This window comes from Rhinichthys klamathensis, unplaced genomic scaffold (genome assembly GCF_029890125.1).
Source record: "Rhinichthys klamathensis goyatoka isolate OS25496 unplaced genomic scaffold, OSU_Roscu_1.1 h1tg000188l_1, whole genome shotgun sequence".
In the NCBI taxonomy this organism is placed as follows: Eukaryota; Metazoa; Chordata; class Actinopteri; order Cypriniformes; family Leuciscidae; genus Rhinichthys; species Rhinichthys klamathensis.
In genome coordinates, this window is record NW_026606715.1 from 1,024,559 (window position 1) to 1,039,368 (window position 14,810).

At 39.1% G+C, this 14,810-nt stretch overlaps 1 protein-coding gene across 1 annotated transcript in view; it reads right to left on the reverse strand.

Moving 5' to 3' along the window:
* The window catches only part of arfgef3 (ARFGEF family member 3), a 120,257-nt gene that overhangs the window by 45,172 nt on the left and 60,275 nt on the right, over window positions 1-14,810 (reverse strand). The window contains exons 22-24 of the mRNA XM_056261900.1: window positions 8,681-8,860; window positions 5,414-5,555; window positions 2,649-2,771 (exon numbers count right to left, since the gene is read on the reverse strand). Coding sequence (XP_056117875.1) covers window positions 2,649-2,771; window positions 5,414-5,555; window positions 8,681-8,860 — 445 coding nt within the window. The remainder of the gene's footprint in view (window positions 1-2,648; window positions 2,772-5,413; window positions 5,556-8,680; window positions 8,861-14,810) is intronic.

Below are 14,810 nucleotides of genomic sequence, written 5' to 3' on the forward strand. Positions count from 1 at the left end.
ACTAGCTTAGTTCCTACGACCCTCCTCGGAGGATCGTTGAAAAAAGCAGGCACTTCGGCGCCCTGAAACGGCGAACCGGCAGGGAAACCGAACTGACTGCTCTTCTTTTTTCTTATTTGAAGGCTCGTTTGGGGACACTGACACCTTGGTGCCCTGAAACGGCGAACCGGCAGGGAAACCGAACTGGCAGTACTGCGACCCTCCTCAGAGAGTCGCACCCCAAAGGGTGCTGAGGAGAAACGATTTCTCAAAACCGTCCCTACCCCAGAGGGGACCACCCTTAGAAGCCAGATCGCCTCGGCGTCAGGGCTTCTCCTTTGTCAAAGCTATTTTAGAGATAAAACAGTCCTCAGATCTTGCATGTCTCTAACTGGCTAGACTGCGACCGCCACCCAGGTACCCCTCAATTGCGGAGGAGCCCGAATGGCGACGCTCTGTTTTGCACTTTGTGCTGAGAGGAGCATAATAGTTCTCAGGAACATTAGATTGGTGAGGAAGAAACCCCTGGAACGCCGCTGAATGGTTTATTTCTTAGTTTTCTTGAAAGCGGAGCGTCCAGAAGAACAGACATAATTATATCTTTATTTTCCTTTATCTTTATATCAGAAAAACTTATATATATATACATATATATCACTCTGCGGCCACCAGCAGGAAACAACCGAACTGGCAGCGCTGCGACCCTCCTCAGAGAGTCGCCCCTCACATTCATCCATGTCCTTATATACTCTACCCACCAGCGCTGCCTAATAAAAATGTATTCATTATTAAGATGGCTGGTGGGTAACGTCGGGGTTAATAACGATAACGCCGACTCGGGAGAGAGAAAGCTCGCAAGCGTCTCTTTAACCCGAGGCAATGTCATACTATGATACTTAATACCCAAACATTACTATAGTCAGACATCTGGGGATTAAACACATAAAATACTTCCGGTTTATTCCACGATCTCGACACCTCAGTGTGGAGATAGGGAAAAACCACAGTCCCCGACGAGGAGGCTGAGATACAGAGTTTTCCTGTTTTAAGATACAGTTCAACTAACAAACTCTTCTTTATTTTCAATCTCATAATGTTCAGCTGGCCAGTAAATATTTAACTGGCAACAGCACTAGATAAAACCTCCTTTTTTTCTTTAAAAAAGCTCCTCTTTATTCAACAGAGTTATGAGCTGGAAAATGTATTCATTGAAAACTCAAACATCTGCCTTTTTATAAAGATTTGTATTTGTTTTTTTTTCTTTTTAAACAAAACACTAACGATACCAATTCCTCGGAACTGGAAATCGCAGCACACTAGATCTGGCATGTGAAAGCTGAGAAAGGGCGGAGCCCGTCCCAACCCCCGCTGTCAGATCCGTTTTCGAACCCCGAAATACGAGCCATCTCCGAGCCTCGGCAACAGAGAGACCCGCTCGGGGAACGCGAACCGAACCGTCCTCCTCGAAGAACGCCCGGCGAGAGCGGAGCGTCCTCACGGACAGCTTCTCGCAATGCACAGTCAGATCCCTCGAGAAATGACTGTTGCATGCTCCACTCCCAAACAGCAACAAAAAGCTGATGTGTGTCCCCACCCGTGATGTAACGAGGGCAGGGAACAACACAACGTCTATAATATTGCTTTGCTCGCCATAATGATAGATAGTGATATATATATTGGGCTTGACAAACAACAATAAATAGACAAGGACAGAATCACAGAGAGCGCTTGCTGAAGACTACAGAAGCTGTCGCGGTCTGTTTTCAAGGGTGATTTATAGTTTCCTGGTCTATGACGTCACCCATGACGTATCGGGCTTCCATTGGACTGATTTTACACGTGCTTCATGACGCAATCACGCAGAGCGTTCCCACCGCGTCTCAAACGCAGCTCGAAGTTCCCTTGAAAGGGAACTCACTTTGCATGTAATGAGTCTATATAATGTATTAGTTTCACCTTTTAAGTTGAATTACTGAAATAAATTAACTTTTGCACCATATTCTAATTTTTCGAGTTTCACCTGTATATATCTCGCAATTCTGAGAAATAAAGTCAGAATTACGTGTTATAAAGTAGCAATCGCGTGTTAAAAAAATAAGAACTCGCAATTCTGACTTTTTTTCTCGCAATTGCGAGTTTATATCTCGCAATTCTGTCTTTATAACACGCAATTGCGATCTATAACACACAATTCTGAGATAAAAAGTCACAATTACCTTTTTATTTTTTATTCTGTGGCGGAAACAAGCTTCCATAATATAGAGACTCATAATCAGTTTGAATGTTTTTTTCCCATATTCTCTTTTCTTTTTCTACTTAATCAGTTATTGGTTTTTAATATATAATATCTTTAAGAGTAGCACCCAATGTCATTACACCACTATGTGTTCAACACTATGTGTACATTTGTAAAAATGTATATTAACCATCATGAGAAATGCACAAGATTTGAAGTTTGATGGTTTTGTCATAGTATCAAATATGTCTATCAAAAATAAGGACTAAAACAATAATTAAAACAATAGGTTCTGCATATTGTTATCGTAAATGTAAAATAATCCATATCAGTCGAAGTCGAACAATATCTAATATAAAGTGCATTTCTAATTTAAAGTGAACAATTATCTGGTAATCAATGGGAGCAAAACACACTGTTTAAAAGAGCTCACCTAAACCTTTCACAAACTTCATAAGGCACATGATGTAGTCAGTGGCCGCGTTGGCGAACACCTGGATGTTGTCCGTGTTAATGAAGGCTTCGAAGACGTCAAACACTGGCGCCTGTGACTTCCCTGCGTATAGACCGAATGAAGCAGAAATGCATTTCAGATCGATTCATTGGTTTAAATGTCAGCTGCCCACTACTCTCACTCCACACACACACACACACACGCACACACACTGATGTAACAAGCATGGTGAATGTGTGCTCTAAAATATGAATCATTGTTATAGGTTTATCAGTGTATTTGGGAAAATAATTGGTTTAGAAGATGGATTATTTTTTTCATGAAAAACCAAATTACATAGTAAAGTTACTGTACATATTTCTCCCACACTGTTGGCACCAAATAAAGTTGTACAAAAATGTAAATTTTCAAACAAGCTTCAAACACGTTCCCCGTCCTCTATTGGTTGGACAAACACATAGCTCCGCCCTAAACTATTATTGCATAAGCTGCGTTTTATGAAGCGTTTGCAAAATACACACCTGTAACCGTGAAGTCTTTATTAACCGCGCACATTTGCTGTGCAATCAAAAGGCCATAGTTATGCTAATGAACAATATAACTTGAAATGATTGTATATTCAAGTAATATTATAAATAAATGTAACTATCGAGCTATCTTTATAAATGCATGTTTGTTGTTTTCGTCTAAATGTGCTGTACTGTAGAAATATGCATGACGACTCTTATCATAATTCTGTTATTGACGCTTATTGATATAAAAATGTGTATATATATGTATATACACTCACCTAAAGGATTATTAGGAACACCATACTAAAACTGTGTTTGACCCCCTTTCGCCTTCAGAACTGCCTTAATTCTACGTGGCATTGATTCAACAAGGTGCTGAAAGCATTCTTTAGAAATGTTGGCCCATATTGATAGGATAGCATCTTGCAGTGGATGGAGATTTGTGGGATGCACATCCAGGGCACGAAGCTCCCGTTCCACCACATCCCAAAGATGCTCTATTGGGTTGAGATCTGGTGACTGTGGGGGCCATTTTAGTACAGTGAACTCATTGTCATGTTCAAGAAACCAATTTGAAATGATTCAAGCTTTGTGACATGGTGCATTATCCTGCTGGAAGTAGCCATCAGAGGATGGGTACATGGTGGCCATAAAGGGATGGACATGGTCAGAAACAATGCTCAGGTAGGCCGTGGCATTTAAACGATGCCCAATTCGCACTAAGGGGCCTAAAGTGTGCCAGGAAAACATCCCCCACACCATTACACCACCACCACCAGCCTGCACAGTGGTAACAAGGCATGACGGATCCATGTTCTCATTCTGTTTACGCCAAATTCTGACTCTACCATCTGAATGTCTCAACAGAAATCGAGACTCATCAGACCAGGCAACATTTTTCCAGTCTTCAACTGTCCAATTTTGGTGAGCTCTTGCAAATTGTAGCCTCTTTTTCCTATTTGTAGTGGAGATGAGTGGTACCCGGTGGGGTCTTCTGCTGTTGTAGCCCATCCGCCTCAAGGTTGTGCGTGTTGTGGCTTCACAAATGCTTTGCTGCATACCTCGGTTGTAACGAGTGGTTATTTCAGTCAAAGTTGCTCTTCTATCAGCTTGAATCAGTCGGCCCATTCTCCTCTGACCTCTAGCATCAACAAGGCATTTTCGCCCACAGGACTGCCGCATACTGGATGTTTTTCCCTTTTCACACCATTCTTTGTAAACCCTAGAAATGGTTGTGCGTGAAAATCCCAGTAACTGAGCAGATTGTGAAATACTCAGAGCGGCCCGTCTGGCACCAACAACCATGCCACGCTCAAAATTGCTTAAATCACCTTTCTTTCCCATTCTGACATTCAGTTTGGAGTTCAGGAGATTGTCTTGACCAGGACCACACCCCTAAATGCATTGAAGCAACTGCCATGTGATTGGTTGACTAGATAATTGCATTAATGAGAAATTGAACAGGTGTTCCTAATAATCCTTTAGGTGAGTGTATATATATATATATATACACACTACCGTTCAAAAGTTTGGGGTCAGTGAGAATTTTATTTTTTGGAGGAAAGAAATCAATACTTTTATTTATCAAGGACAGTAAAGACATTTATAATGTTACAAAAGATTCTATTTCAAACAAATGCTGTTCTTTTGAACTTCCTATTCATCAAAGAATCCTAAAATAAAAATAAATAAAAAACTGTACAACTGACAGACCAACAACTGTTTCAACATTGATAATAATCATAAATGTTTCTTGAGCATCAAATCCTCATATTATACTGATTTGTGAAGGATCATTTGACACTGAAGACACTGACACTGGTGATGCTGAAAATTCAGCTTTGATCACAGGAATAAATTACACTTCACTATATATTCACACAGAAAACAGCTGATTTACACTGGAATAATATTTAATACTATAACTGATTTTTGTTGTATTTTTAATCAAATAAGCGCAGCCATGGTTAGCAGAAGAGAATTCTTTTAAAAGTATTTAAAATCGTACCGACCCCAAACTTTTGAACGGTAGTGTATATATATATAAAAAGATAAATATATATATACAGTATATAAAAATTGCAACAGTTAAGGGGGTTTGCGCCATACAAGAACACAGTGAGGTAAAACCCCTATAATGCATGTTTCCCATTAATGCAGGATATAAAAAAAAAAACATAATCAGAGAAAAATAAATCACAAATAACTAACAATAAAGTAAACTTCACAGACCCATGGAATATTCTCCTATCAGGTAGTCCTTCATATCAGTTTTGTTCCCATGCACGGTTCTGAGCGCGCTGAACAGCGGCCTCCAGCCAGACTGGATCTGAGCTGAACACATCTCCACCAGCTCTCCAATGGATGTTATCACCTGAGTGCCATAGACAGATGCTGACATTAACACACTAAAGGGTTATCTACACGCTTAGACAGTTCAGTCAGGACCACTAGCGTCAAATATGATTGACAGTTAGCATACGGTTAGGATTGGCGGTGTGGTTCTGTTCTGGGCAGTCTAGCATGAATAAGAGCAATAACCCCGCTTAGGGTAAACAGAACAGAACCAACATGAATGTATTGCAGATATCATTAATGTCAATATTTTAATGTACAACATAATTCGAGGGGAATCAGAAGGCCGAATCCTGACTGAGACAGGAGGAGCTGGGGAGGGAGGAGGGTTATCGCTCCTGAGAAACGCGATCGCTGCTGATAATACTGAAGGAGTTATATATGAATACAGTAATAGAGTCGTATTCCTATAGTAGAGGATCAGCTGATAATACTGAAGGAGTTATATATGAATACAGTGATAGAGTCGTATTCCTATAGTAGAGGATCAGCTGATAATACTGAAGGAGTGATATATGAATACAGTGATAGAGTCGTATTCCTATAGTAGAGGATCAGCTGATAATACTGAAGGAGTGATATATGAATACAGTGATAGAGTCGTATTCCTATAGTAGAGGATCAGCTGATAATACTGAAGGAGTGATATATGAATACAGTGATAGAGTCGTATTCCTATAGTAGAGGATCAGCTGATAATACTGAAGGAGTGATATATGAATACAGTGATAGAGTCGTATTCCTATAGTAGAGGATCAGCTGATAATACTGAAGGAGTTATATATGAATACAGTGATAGAGTCGTATTGCTATAGTAGAGGATCAGCTGATAATACTGAAGGAGTTATATATGAATACAGTGATAGAGTCGTATTGCTATAGTAGAGGATCAGCTGATAATACTGAAGGAGTGATATATGAATACAGTGATAGAGTCGTATTGCTATAGTAGAGGATCAGCTGATAATACTGAAGGAGTTATATATGAATACAGTGATAGAGTCGTATTGCTATAGTAGAGGATCAGCTGATAATACTGAAGGAGTGATATATGAATACAGTGATAGAGTCGTATTGCTATAGTAGAGGATCAGCTGATAATACTGAAGGAGTTATATATGAATACAGTGATAGAGTCGTATTCCTATAGTAGAGGATCTGCTGATAATACTGAAGGAGTTATATATGAATACAGTGATAGAGTCGTATTCCTATAGTAGAGGATCAGCTGATAATACTGAAGGAGTGATATATGAATACAGTGATAGAGTCGTATTCCTATAGTAGAGGATCTGCTGATAATACTGAAGGAGTTATATATGAATACAGTGATAGAGTCGTATTCCTATAGTAGAGGATCAGCTGATAATACTGAAGGAGTGATATATGAATACAGTGATAGAGTCGTATTCCTATAGTAGAGGATCAGCTGATAATACTGAAGGAGTGATATATGAATACAGTGATAGAGTCGTATTCCTATAGTAGAGGATCTGCTGATAATACTGAAGGAGTGATATATGAATACAGTGATAGAGTCGTATTCCTATAGTAGAGGATCAGCTGATAATACTGAAGGAGTGATATATGAATACAGTGATAGAGTCGTATTCCTATAGTAGAGGATCAGCTGATAATACTGAAGGAGTGATATATGAATACAGTGATAGAGTCGTATTCCTATAGTAGAGGATCAGCTGATAATACTGAAGGAGTTATATATGAATACAGTGATAGAGTCGTATTCCTATAGTAGAGGATCAGCTGATAATACTGAAGGAGTTATATATGAATACAGTGATAGAGTCGTATTCCTATAGTAGAGGATCAGCTGATAATACTGAAGGAGTGATATATGAATACAGTGATAGAGTCGTATTGCTATAGTAGAGGATCAGCTGATAATACTGAAGGAGTGATATATGAATACAGTGATAGAGTCGTATTGCTATAGTAGAGGATCAGCTGATAATACTGAAGGAGTGATATATGAATACAGTGATAGAGTCGTATTCCTATAGTAGAGGATCAGCTGATAATACTGAAGGAGTGATATATGAATACAGTGATAGAGTCGTATTCCTATAGTAGAGGATCAGCTGATAATACTGAAGGAGTGATATATGAATACAGTGATAGAGTCGTATTGCTATAGTAGAGGATCAGCTGATAATACTGAAGGAGTTATAATTGAATACAGTGATAGAGTCGTATTCCTATAGTAGAGGATCAGCTGATAATACTGAAGGAGTGATATATGAATACAGTGATAGAGTCGTATTGCTATAGTAGAGGATCAGCTGATAATACTGAAGGAGTTATATATGAATACAGTGATAGAGTCGTATTGCTATAGTAGAGGATCAGCTGATAATACTGAAGGAGTGATATATGAATACAGTGATAGAGTCGTATTGCTATAGTAGAGGATCAGCTGATAATACTGAAGGAGTTATATATGAATACAGTGATAGAGTCGTATTCCTATAGTAGAGGATCAGCTGATAATACTGAAGGAGTTATATATGAATACAGTGATAGAGTCGTATTCCTATAGTAGAGGATCAGCTGATAATACTGAAGGAGTGATATATGAATACAGTGATAGAGACGTATTCCTATAGTAGAGGATCAGCTGATAATACTGAAGGAGTTATATATGAATACAGTGATAGAGTCGTATTCCTATAGTAGAGGATCAGCTGATAATACTGAAGGAGTGATATATGAATACAGTGATAGAGTCGTATTCCTATAGTAGAGGATCAGCTGATAATACTGAAGGAGTTATATATGAATACAGTGATAGAGTCGTATTCCTATAGTAGAGGATCAGCTGATAATACTGAAGGAGTGATATATGAATACAGTGATAGAGTCGTATTCCTATAGTAGAGGATCAGCTGATAATACTGAAGGAGTGATATATGAATACAGTGATAGAGTCGTATTCCTATAGTAGAGGATCAGCTGATAATACTGAAGGAGTTATATATGAATACAGTGATAGAGTGGTATTCCTATAGTAGAGGATCAGCTGAGAGTCACTGACGTGAGCTTGACTAACGTGACCTGCCCAGAACTGACGCTACGCTTGATGTTTGTTTAAGCCATCCTTCAGCGTGGTCATGTGATTTATCAGACCTGATCTTGGACGTCTTCGTCGCAGAGCTCCAGCTGCATGATGTGCTCAAAAGGTCTGAAGAGAGCTTCATTAAAATGAAAGTGTGGCAGTTCTGCCCAGCTGATCAAAACCTCCATCAGAACATCATGGATGAAGGACACGGCCTTCTGGGATACGTGGCGCTCTTTATGACAGGCGGCCTGTGGGGGAAAAGTCAAACAAAGGGGATTTGTGTTATTTTTTTCTCACCTATCAAAGAAAAAAATGATAGATTCACCATTTGAGATTTGGCAGCGAGCTTTACCGCACATGCGTGTTCCTTTTATGTGATTATTGAGGTTGAATTCATATCAAAATATGCCAAACTTCCCTTACTACTTCTGAATAGGATGCCTACTTCATAAATTGTATGAAAATTGTGGAAATAATGGTTCAGATTACTCAAAACACATGTGGAAATTGAGTCTGGTTGTGCCCTAGTGGAAGCGTTCGGTACTGCACCCTCACACACTCTCACTGAAAGCTCACTTTTTGAGATATCAACCTAAAATTTGAAACACAACTTGTTCAGAGTTTTGGCTTTGATTTTCTTGCAGTTTTAGAGTCCACCAGGTTTTGAAAAAATATAATTTTATATAAAATATGAATAATTAAATGTTTACATTTTACATTTTCATAAACTCAAACTACTATAACTTTTTTTCTGTTTCACTTTCTTAATTTATTTAACTTCTAAAAAAATATGCCAAATGTCTTCTTTAAAACAAGACCAATCTTACATCTATATTCCAAAGCATTCTTGAATTACAACCATTTAAGTTCGGATTGTGCATTTTCATGTTTATTCAAAAAAGGGGGCGTGACACTTAATAAAAAAATAATTTTAAAAAAAGTTCTATTTTTGGCTAATGTAAAATAGCTTGGCTCCGCCCTCATACGCACTTCCACTCAATTTTCATTTTCCTTCCGTACGTCGTCTGGGTTTGCGGTATATTCGCGGGTTTTCTCCGGCTAATTTTTTACCGGGCCAATCAGCGAACAGAGGGAGTGGCTGAGAACGATGACGTTAATGTCGTGCGCTAGTTTGAGTCGTCATACGTCACGAACAAACGTCAGCGATTGGTTATGGCAGATCCAGAGTGACTCTGGGTAGATCCAATAGTTTTAAACTTCACCAGAGTACCCGCCTACAAGGAAGTTAACGCTTGTCAATGGAGCGAGGCCAGACTCTCTGTACAGATGAAATGTACGAGAGTCTGGTGGGACCAGGCTAAATGTAAAGGCCCTTTCACACCAAAAGTCAAATGTATAAGTGAATACAAAAATTCACATCTGTACAGTAGAGGGCGCAGCTCAAACTAACCTTTCAACTGTCCTGCCATTCTAGATCACAGAAAAATAGGATGCAGGAGAAGAAATTTTAACACTCTTACATAAGCAATACAAATGTGATGTTTAACTAAAGGCATTTTTGCTTATTCGTACACCTGAATTGGATCATCAAAGGTCAGCAGCAAAGACATTGTTCCATAAAGTGAGATTAAATACATAAAGTACATTTCTATTATGTACTTTAGCATATTAAATTATTGCAGTTTTGCATAATATCCTGAGTTTGCATTTCTCTGTTTTTATTCATTTTTGAGGAATACTAAATCTGTTTTTGTGCAAGTGATGAGTACTGTAAGTGCAGGCTCACATTTAGTCTGGAACTACAATAATCATCATGTGTCCACACAATGCCTCTGAATATACATATGTTGTTCTGTTATGAAAGATTTACACGTTATTGCTCAAATCAATTTCCCTTTTGAGAAAATGAATGGAATTTTTCCTTCCCGAATCCAACTGCTCTCTTCATCTCATGCCAGCAGAAATACAGAAACACTGATTAAGAATGAAGCTGGATATCACTCTATGTGTGAACACCCCCTTTAAAAAATGAAAATTCACCCTATCTATTTTCGAAATGTTAAAGATCTTATTGAGAACATTTCATCCGTGCACAATAATTATTTTTTTTCTTTTTCGAGCTTATGATGTTTAGTCAAAAATGTCATAACTGGACTTCTCTGTGTTTCTTTAATGGAATACTGAAGTGTTTATAATAAATGATTCATCCATGCACATCATTATTTTATTTTTTTTATTTGCCACACAACCTTGAATTAGAATAACGTCCCCTCCCTCTTGCAGCGACATCTCTTCTCTTCACAACCTGTCACTCACATGAGATCCACCAATAGCAAACCACAACCGTCCAATCAATTCCCCATGGACAAAATCTTGTTCCAGAAGTCATTTCACTCAAACATACAGCATGATAAAGAGGAAAAGACTTGCAACTTCCGTTTCATGCCGACTTTAAAACTCGCATCCACTTTTGAGTGCCACGCCCACTTCTCAACATCCAATCAACAACCGATGCACAGAACCAAGTCCCCGCCTTACATTTTTTCTTTTCCGATAATCCGGTACACTCGGATGTACGTCACAATACAGAAGAAAAGATGAGATGCTACTTCCATTTCATCGCAACACTAAGGGCCCTATCATACACCCGGTGCAATGCAGCGCGGGGCGCGACCATAGACTGTAAAAAAAAATGGACGTAGTATCCGTGACGTCACCCGTAGGTTTCTGAAGAGCGTTTTTGAAGCCTAAAGTGGGCGTCGCCAACCGTCGCCATCTTGGCAGCGCGTCACCCCTCGTCACTCCCGGATAAAATAAAATGGGCAAAGAGGCGGGACGTGGGTGGAGCTGAGGTGCTAATGCTATATGCTACTGGCCTCGCGCTAAAGTGACAGCTGTTTGAAGAAGTAAAGCCAATAGTTTAAGTTAATGTTTTTGCCCTTTTTTATCAACTTTATTAACCAGACAAGGGACATGCAATTAGTTAAGAGCAGCATGTATACAACAGTACATAACACAGATCACACACATTTCTCACAACATACAAGCAGTCAACTATGTGTATCGTGATGCATTATTATTCTGCTAGTTAAAAATGTATTATCATGCAGACAGTAACTTACAATATTACTCTGAGCTTGTGCGTGTGACAGTGATTCATGTGCATACATGTCGCATGGCATCGCACGTCAAGTTCGTAAAGAGCTTTATTCAGTCCATTTTAAAATCTGATTTTGGCCGCCTCAGATGGGTTAAACCTGGGGTAGGCAAGTTCGGTCCTAGAGAGCCGCTGTCCTGCAAAATTTAGTTCCAACCCTAATCAAACACACCTGAATAAGCTCATCAATGTCTTCAGGATTACTAAGGCTATAGGTAGGAGAGGTTTTTTTCAGTGTTGGAGCTAAACTCTGCAGGACAGCGGCTCTCTAGGACCGAACTTGCCTACCCCTGGGTTAAACCAAAGATATTACCTCGGAAGTTCAAGTAAATGCACTAGAAATCCGCACTCATTTAGTGTGCATCTATTGCATGGACGGAGAGAAAGCACTGACACCTGCAGGATTTCATCTGACGGTACTTTTTATTTTACACTAAAAAGTTAAATAAGCATATCTGTTCCGTGAGAGCAATAGTATACCGCATAACGAGTGTGGTCTCTATATCTACAGACGTTTTTAAATCTAAACTCCAAAAAGCAATGAAATTGTCAGACATCCATTAGTGCATGCGAGGGAAACAACTGGAAATACAGCGCTGGTTGTTCTCTCCATACCCGACAACGACGGAATCCAAAGGCATGCATGGGCGAAGGTATAATACGTGTATTAAATTTATGAAATAATCCCGAAAAAAGCACAAACACAGCTGAGGGTGACGCTAACAGACAGCAGACAAACGACTAGCAGTGACAGCAGCGGCAATCCACCTGTCAATCAAGTGGCCACGCCCTAAATTATGCAGAACTTTAAGGCTTAATATAATTTAAACAGGTGAGTTGTAAAAAAATTCACCCCCCTCACAGTCGTCACGAAGGGCAAAATTAGCTATATAGACCAAAACCACTATTTGCCACCAGTCTGTAAACATGTTGTGTGTGTGTTCCGTGTTGGTTTCAAGAGAGAGACGGGGAGGTTGCCGCTTGGGTGCGACGCAAGTGTCCTTGTGCTAGTTTCAGCCGACGGCACTTTTCATTTACACGTCCTGCGCCACGTTGTTTAAATAGCAAATGCATTTGCGCCCATCTGTGGCCCATGGGCTGCTGGTCTGAAAACACACCCATTACTCATTAAAGGTCCCCTGACATGAAATGTTCACTTTCTGAGGTTTTTTAACATTAGTATTAGTTCCCCTAGCCTGTATTTGGTCCCCTCGTGTCTAGAAATTTCAGTCGGTGTAAACCGAGCTTTGACTATCTTTCTCTGCCTGTGAGAAAATGAGATCTCAGACGGGCTGATCTTGAATCTCCCCCATATGACGTCATACGGGGGAAAGTTTACCTCCCCTTTCTCTGCTTTGCCCGCCCATGAGAAAACGAGCTAGCAAGTACGCACGCGCGCGATTTTAGTTTTTCCTAGAGAAATATCATGGGGTGTGAACGAGCGAAGCACAACAGTTGCTCAATAATTGGATGCACAAATGATCACCGAAGTATTTTTTACTTCCTTCATCCAATCCCCAGAAGGATCAATGGATTAATTTCATTTACTCTGGAAATGCACCGACACAACACACCAAAGTTTGGCATCGTGTTTGCATTGGTGAAAGCATTAGAGAGAGTGTAGAAACTGCGTTGCAATGATAAGATCTTCATTCTCGCGATCAACACACTGTCTTCTGCTCAATGCTCATCACGGCAACATTTTATGTGATGGGAATAGATCTAAATACTTTAAAAACATCTCACGATTCGTTAATCTCGATAGCTGTTATAGTAAAAACGTATAATAGCTGTAATAGTATTCGAGAGAGTTTCACATGTAGTACATAGCTATTTCATATGCAAGCATGTCAGCCAATCACAGCAGTGGGCGGTTACACTGAATCCCACAGGGACACGCCCCTTCAAACAGAGCGTTCAAATCAGAGGCTAAAATCAGGCTAGGAAAAATGCCTTTTATTTCGAAATTATTTTTTTTGATTTGATTTATTCCACAGTAAAAAAATAACAATAAATGCATAACAAGATGCCATTACAATGACACTACACATTTATCAGAGCTGTCAAGGATAGCACAAGAAAGTTACAAAACTTATTTCCATTGTGGTCCTCGTTGTAGTCCGATAAAGATGGCAAGCAAGCCACAGATGACAATAGAGCACCTTGTACACTCAAACACACAAATACATACACATCAGTAATAAATATTCCTTAAGACTACATAAAAACTAAATCTGAGTAGCTTTTAGCAACCATTCACCAAATGCTTGCTTAAAGCAGCGATCTGACTGGCTTAACTTAATCTCAACTGGGAGTTTGTTCCATTCAATTGCTGCCATGTACAAAAAGGTGTTTTGCCCAGAACAACTCTTAAATCTACAAGGTACTATGTCTGTGGCACTGCTTCTAGTTGAGTAGCTATGAGAGTTCCTAATAAACTTAAAATAATCTTTAAAATACCTTGGCTCATTCCTATGCAAAATCTTTCTTGTTAATCTCAGTTTCAGCTGTCTCACCCTATTTTCGACTGACAACCACTTTAAATTCTTAAGTTCAAAAGAACCAACATGTTTCCTATTATTAATGTTTAAAATCAACCTAACTAATTTATTTTGTGCTGTTTTGAGTTGTACTTTTATCCTCTTGGGGGTACTACTGTACCATGTAGTACAGGCATAATCGAAGAGTGGCTGAATTAGAGCATTTGCTAACATTAGTAAAGTTTCTTTATTTAAAAAATGAGCCTTACGAGTCAGAAATTTAATTCTTTGGTTTACTTTTATAATAACTCTTTGACCCATACTTTCGCCACTCAAGGAACTATCTAAGTCACAGCCTAAATATTTAACACAATTTTTAACTTCAATCTGGGTACCACCCACAGAAATGCTAAGCTCAGGAGTCCTACTCAACCTTATTTTTGAACCAAATAAGATAGATTCAGTTTTCCCTAAATGCAAAGACAGTTTATTCTCAATCAGCCATTCACTTATATTATTTAACTCATCACTTAAATGGTTCTCAATAACTTTTATATCCTTATGAGAGAACACCAAGGCTGAATCATCCGCATAGAGAAA